Source organism: Lupinus angustifolius, chromosome LG04 (genome assembly GCF_001865875.1).
Source record: "Lupinus angustifolius cultivar Tanjil chromosome LG04, LupAngTanjil_v1.0, whole genome shotgun sequence".
Classification (NCBI taxonomy): Eukaryota; Viridiplantae; Streptophyta; class Magnoliopsida; order Fabales; family Fabaceae; genus Lupinus; species Lupinus angustifolius.
In genome coordinates this window covers 2,260,999-2,267,633 of record NC_032012.1, presented here as the reverse complement: position 1 = coordinate 2,267,633, position 6,635 = coordinate 2,260,999, and the positions used below count along the sequence as shown (strand labels likewise).

The window sequence follows — 6,635 nt, the reverse complement described above, 5'->3', positions numbered from 1 at the left end:
TAGATTATGAATATGAATTATAAATTTGAGTATCTACCTATTTGGAATTTTTTTTGCTATAAGTTTATTGTTTATATATATATATATATATATAAATATAAGTAGGTATGTCCGGTTTAACCGACCTGCGGTTTAATTATTGAACCACCGGTTGAACCACTGTACCATTATATCATTACCCTGACCAGTTTGATAATCGGTACGATTTTAACAACACTCAATAAAAGTATAAAAGCTATGGGAGATTTGTATAGGTATAGAAAAGTTAAGGATGATTTATGTAATTTCACTAAAATATAATTAATTATATCATTACAACAAAATTCAGGATTATTTACTAAATTTTTAACATCAATATTAAGACAATATATGAAGATCAAACTCCATTAACTGGTACATGCTTCATTCAAAAAAAAAAATTACTGCAGGATAATTGTGGATATTCACATACAGCATTGCCTCTGGTGCGAGATTAACTTAAACTGAAAAACTCGGTATATAGTGTAATTAATGTAGTATTCGTCGAAACACTATAAACTAGAAAGAAAAAAACAGAAACCGTAGTTGGTGTTTGCGTGTATATACTGAAGATCGAAGACGAAGAACCCGCTGACTTTTGATTTTGATGCATTATTACCAGAGAAGAAAACAAGAACAATATTGTTACCTACGTCGTCGTTTCATCTCAACACCTCTGAACAAATTCATCTGAAGAAGATGAAGAACGACGGTAGCAGCAGCAACACCACCATAGTCGAAAGCGTCGTTGACGATTACGGAATGCAGCAAAGCTCTTGCGGTTATTGTAAATCCCCTCATCACACAAGCATCTCTCACGGTCCCTCACTTTCTTCCATCACTCATTTGCTTCCTTAATTTTCCTTTTTTTCTTCTTAATTGGGTTTTGGATTTATCAGCAGTAGTGGGTTTTGGATTGATTTGATAAAGCAAAAAATTAGTTTAGATTTTGATTGAAAACGAAGGTGGACATCTTCTGTTCCAAAAAATGTACCACTACATACTGCTGTGTTTCTCATCGATCAGAAAAATACTTAAGTATTAGATTTTTAACTTCAAGACATTTTTTACAACCAATTACACACATTGTGGGACAATAGATGTCCTCCCAAAACGAAACCGGAGTTTGAAAATCGTGAACATGAAACCTGCATCAATTTATATGTTGGTTTTTTTTTGCTTTATTGTGACTTCTATTTATCTTATTGTGACTTCTATTATTATTATTATTTTTTTTGTCACAGGCTTGTGGGCACGTAACCTTACAGTGGGTGATTACCAAGGTTCGTGTAGTTTGTAGTTTGTTTTTGCTTGACAAAGTCTTATCTCAATTATATACTGGTGATTTTCATTGTTATATAAATTCTAATTATGAGTAAGGAAATCTCAAGGCTTAGATTGACAAGTATAGATTTTTGCCTTGTGAGGTGATGTAAGTATGTAACTACATGATATGGTTTGATATATTCCTTATTGCCATTGGCTATTGCAAATCAAAATTAATGTAACTATGTTCCTTATTGTCCTCTTCAAAGTGTTAATGGTTTTAAATTGTAATTGTGGTCGACACTATTGCGGGAAAATGTGACATTCTGGCTGCAATTGTGTTCACAATGTTCTTTGTTGTTGATGATGATTTGATAGTGTAAATTGATTTGTTGGCATGATTTTATTCAGACTAGTTAAATTTCAATTTATTCTCTTTTGATAGCTCTTCTAGATCGGGGCTGGAGAAGATCTGGATGCTTCCTTTATAAACCACTGATGGAAAGGACGTGCTGCCCGTCTTATACTATTCGCTTGAAAGCAAGTGACTTTGTTGCTTCAAAGGAGCAACTTCGCGTATCTAGACGATTGCAAAGGTATGCTTGTTTCATATAATATCCGTATACTATCATTGATTTTTTATTTTTTAAGCTCAAATGTTTTCTAAACATGTTCATAGATATGACATGGGGATTTACTAGCCAAGTAACTTGAACTCCAACCCATTATTCTACACAATGAAAACATTTTTTAAACTCTATTCTCTAGTCTTTAGGGGGTGGGGCGGGTGGAGTTCTGAATGCATAAACTTTTTACATTGAGATGTTGCTAATACTCTTCTTTCCTTCCTTTACTCAAGTGGTAGGTTTTAAGGATGCCGAGTACATTGAATATTGTACTTTTCTAGTACAAGTAACTCACTTCATTTGATACTTGTTGTCCATAAGCATGTTACATCCCATTCATGTTTCGTTTGTTCTACCTACCTTTTTCACTAACAATTCTATCTGCCTAGGTTTTTAAATGGAACCTTGGATAATAAAGGAGTTAATGTTTTCGAGGACCCAAATTCTTCAAAGAAAGCAGAAAGCTTTGTCCATCATAAGTTGTCAAACCTCACGTCAGAAGAGTTTCTATCTGCTAGCAGCGAAGAGCAAAATGAGGTCGAAAATTCTCTGCACGATTTATCGGATAAAATAGATAAGGTTGCGAACATGTTCACTGAGAAGGGCGACTTTCCCTCTGGTATTCAGTTACCAAAAGCTTCTGTCAGAAAGGTTACACAGGCCAAAAAAAAGTTTCTAGGCAATAGTTCAGAAGATCTCTTATATAGTAGCAATATAGCCTTCCAAATCGCAGCCTCTATAAAACGAGCACAATCAGGAAACAAGGATGGTAGTAACTCCAAACCATCAAGAGATTCTGAAACAGATAATGGATCATCTCCTAAACATATTGCAGAAAAGCTGGCATCATCGTTAGATCAAATAGTGAAAAAATGTGACCTGTCTATCAGAGCCTGCAATGGACATATCAATTTCTATTCTTTTAGTAAGCAAGTTTCCCCGAGTGCAAGTGTTCAAAATGTTACAGAACCTAAAATATCTGGAACGAAAGATGGTGTTGGAGGAAAACGTTTGATTAGTCCTCAACATTGTCAGGTAAAAAGACGAAAGATTGAGATCCGTTTGAGCAGATCCAGTTTTGATCCAGAAGAATTTGCTTTGTTTAGACGATATCAGCTCGAAGTACATAATGATAATCTAGATCGTGTTACAGAGGACTCATATCGCCAGTTTCTGGTTGATACTCCATTATTACATGTTTCTCCTACCGGCGACAATGCAGTTCCTCCTTGCGGTTTTGGCTCTTTCCATCAACAATATTTAATAGATGGCCAGTTAGTGGCAGTTGGTGTTGTAGACATCCTTCCCAATTGTATGTCAAGTAAATATTTGTTCTGGGATCCAGACTTTGCTTTTCTATCACTAGGCAAGTACTCCGCACTTCAAGAAATAGATTGGGTGAAAGAAAACCAGGCTTATTGTCCTAGTCTTCAGTACTATTATCTTGGCTACTACATTCACTCTTGCAACAAGATGAGATATAAAGCTGCATATCGCCCATCAGAGCTTTTATGTCCACTTCGATATCAGTAAGTCATTTCATTTCAGAATGCAAATGAAACCCCTTTTTCGTCATTCTGGTAGTTTATTCATGAATTTGTGAAGTATTTACTTCGTCTCAAGCTCTTGCGGTTTGCTTTATAATATTTTCTTCTCCCCACTTTGATAACAAATTCTTGGTGCTGTCTGAATGCCTTTTGGAAGATAATGTAAAATGATCAAATAGTACCATCAAACTCTTTCAGTATACGGATGTTATATATAGTTCATTGTCTGAGTTTTTATGAATTTATGGCTGACAGCAATTCCTGATCTCCAGGTGGGTTCCATTTGACATTGCAAGGCCCCTGCTCGACACAAAGCCTTATGTTATCTTATCTGATTATTCCATTTTACAAAATGTCGAGTCATCCGTGCCTCAAATTACTGATGATATAATGGAAGGGCAGCTTGATGACATTGGTCAAGAAGATGCAAATGATTTTCCAATGGATGAAGATGAAGAAAGGGTTGAATTGGAAAGCTCTGTTGATGACACTGGCCTAGAAACTACTTCAGACGGTGAACCAGAAAATGGTGATATCAGCAAAATTTTGCTAGGATTGGAAGGAAATGTGAGATACAAGGTATGGTTACTTAAAAGTCTTTGGTGCATAAGTACTCTGACTACTTCTCACTCTCTCTGTCACCCCACCCAACCGTACTTAGATAAAAGTAGTGTATTCTGGGTATCTCTACCCTTGGGCTAGGGTGGTAGTTAGGTAAAACAATCCCCAAGGTGGCGATTCCATTACTCGAATCCCTGACCTTGCAAGTAAGTTTGCTTGGGAGCAAATCCACTTTTATTGCGACCAACCACTTTTTGGGTAAGGAATACATAAAAAAATATTAGCTATGAAAAATTGAAGAAAATGCATTAATTTTCATATAGTTAATGTTTAAAACTGGTCAATCTTGAGTATGGATGTCTTCAGAAAATAAGACTGTTCTTGTTCCAATATAATACTCAAGTCATCTATCCCTTCTCTGTTTTGGTCATGTCTCCCCACTAAAAATACTGCGCCCTCCATTTCATATCTTTTGTTGTTTTAAATTTCTTTTTTTTGTTCAAAACTATTGTTATTTTTAAATTTTAAGGCTTAATCAAACTTTTTACCCATTTTACTCTCATTCAATGAATATATCTACCATCTTTATTAGAAGTAATTCTACTTTTTCTTGTTTTCTTCTTTCTCTTGAGAAATAAATAAGGGTGTTTTAGTCAAAGTACAATACTCAATCATTTCTTAATGGGAGGGAGGGGATTCACTTACTCCAAGAGTAAGTGGAAAAAATTTACTACACATCCTAGCCATCAATTCTTGAAAAATCTAATGGTTTAGATATACTCACTAATTCAAACCATTGAATTTTCCAAGAATGGATGACTAGGATATGGAGTAAGTATTTTGCACTTACTCTTGAGTAAGTGAATCCATTCCATTTCTTAATTTGTGTGCATTAAACTTAAATAACAAAAACTATGGAATGGAGGGAGTACCAACCAAGAGATAAATGTAACTTCCTCCTTCTTTTGCAGTTTTTATTTGGGATAAATAGGGAAAGGAGAATTTGAATAAAAAATGTAGGACAAAACTCATATAGCAAATGATATTTGCTTGTATAGGTAGATTTATGTTTAACAATAGCAACTACTTGCATGGCTTGTCCCTTTTTGGTCTAACTAACTTCCTTTCTCTGCTTTCACCTTTCATATCCGAAGAATTTGAGAAATGCCATTGATCCTGAGCAGAGGAGTTACTTGGAAACCCGGTTGCAGAAATACATGATGGTTGTAGGTCCTGAATTAGCTGAGCGAATGGTCTATTCTCTTGAATAATAAATCTTGGAACATTATTATACTAATAAGATGTCACTTCTAATACCCCACATGGAGGGGTATTTTCTCTTAAGAGAAAAAAATGTATATACTGACAGTGTAAGAATTTTTTATCTTGTCATTACATCATCCCATACATTTTTTCAAATAGCATTGACTCTTAAATAAAAGTAATAGAACTGAATGATGGATGATGTACCGACTCTGTCTATATATTTACACTGTCAGTGCATATATATTATAGTTAAATAGTTCTGCAGTTGGAACTGAGTTTGGGAACCTCTTTTGGTTATGGTATTGCTTGTTTGGTAATCCAAGTTATACAGTGAGTCAGTGATTGTGTGAATGTTTGAGTTTGAACTCGGGAAATGTGCAGCTGCCCTTCCCTTTCAGAATTGTCTAAAACAAATACATTACTTTCCAATGCAAAATTATTACTTATTGAATGTTTAAATATACTTTTAGGATTTGTAAACATTCTCCTTATCCTATTTGTAGTTATTTATTTATTGGGTTGGGATAATTTTAACACGTAGAAATTAGGACTATTTGCTGTTATGTGACCACATTTGTGCTCACAAATATGGTTCTAAGTACCAACTGGTATTGATCCAAGTGATACTTGATTCCCCTTAAGTAAAGTTTTGGGTTCGAGTCTTGTGGATGAAAAAAATACTCGCTGGGAGAGTTAACCTCACATACCTGTGGATGTTTTCGGCTCGGAGAGGATTGCCTCCGATATAAGGATATGTGTGAGAAACCAAAAAAATATGGTTTTAAGTGACTTTTCAAACCTTGACATATCAAGGTCTCTAGCAGTCGAAGTCCAAATTTAAAACTTTGCCCATCCTATTATTAAGGTGTTGGTGGCAAAAGGGGGCAGCACTTAATTTTTGAAACAAACATCCTCCTTCACAGCATGCTTAGCGAACCAATCCACACACAAATAAAGATTCAGAGTGTTGAGACTTGTTATATAATTCAATTTTGTTAGTTGAGTTGGCTTACTATTTTTAGTGAGTTAGTTAGTTAGGACTTGCTATAAATAGTAAAGCTTATGCATGGTATTGTACTGAATAATTTCTTCTCTTGTATTGCTATTAGTGATATACCAATATAAGAATATACATTGCCTACTCTAACTTCTTCTTCTTTAACCCTTTTCATTACTTCTGCGTCTTCCTTCCTCTGTTCCTCTGTTTTTACTTTCTTTCTTTCTTTGCCTCTGCCGAGTTAAAACAATGGTATTAGCAGCTTTGTGAGTGTGGATTCTGTGTGGATTTTCATAGGGGACCTGTGTGAGTTTCTTCGTGATCAGTAGAAGCAAGGGCAGAGATGACAAACAA

At 35.0% G+C, this 6,635-nt stretch overlaps 1 protein-coding gene across 2 annotated transcripts; it reads left to right on the top strand.

The window, feature by feature from the left end:
* On the top strand, nucleotides 537-5,639 carry LOC109345070 (arginyl-tRNA--protein transferase 1-like). 2 transcript variants are annotated; one of them, XM_019583848.1, is made up of 7 exons: nucleotides 537-838; nucleotides 1,263-1,301; nucleotides 1,730-1,880; nucleotides 2,300-3,439; nucleotides 3,730-4,036; nucleotides 5,173-5,357; nucleotides 5,533-5,639. In XM_019583848.1, the coding sequence occupies exons 1-6, from the start codon at nucleotides 718-720 to the stop codon at nucleotides 5,287-5,289; spliced, it is 1,875 nt and encodes a 624-aa protein (XP_019439393.1). In that variant the 5' UTR covers nucleotides 537-717; the 3' UTR covers nucleotides 5,290-5,357; nucleotides 5,533-5,639. The 2 variants fall into 2 exon arrangements, with proteins under 2 accessions (XP_019439393.1, XP_019439394.1); XM_019583849.1 differs by having other exon boundaries at nucleotides 5,173-5,373; nucleotides 5,534-5,639.

Coding starts and splice junctions, on each gene's coding strand:
- LOC109345070 (XM_019583848.1), top strand. CDS start 718: ATGAAGAACGACGGTAGCAGCAGCAACACCACCATAGTCGAAAGCGTC. Junction 1,302..1,729: donor TACAGTGGGTGATTACCAAG/GTTCGTGTAGTT, acceptor CTCTTTTGATAG/CTCTTCTAGATCGGGGCTGG. Junction 1,881..2,299: donor GTATCTAGACGATTGCAAAG/GTATGCTTGTTT, acceptor CTATCTGCCTAG/GTTTTTAAATGGAACCTTGG.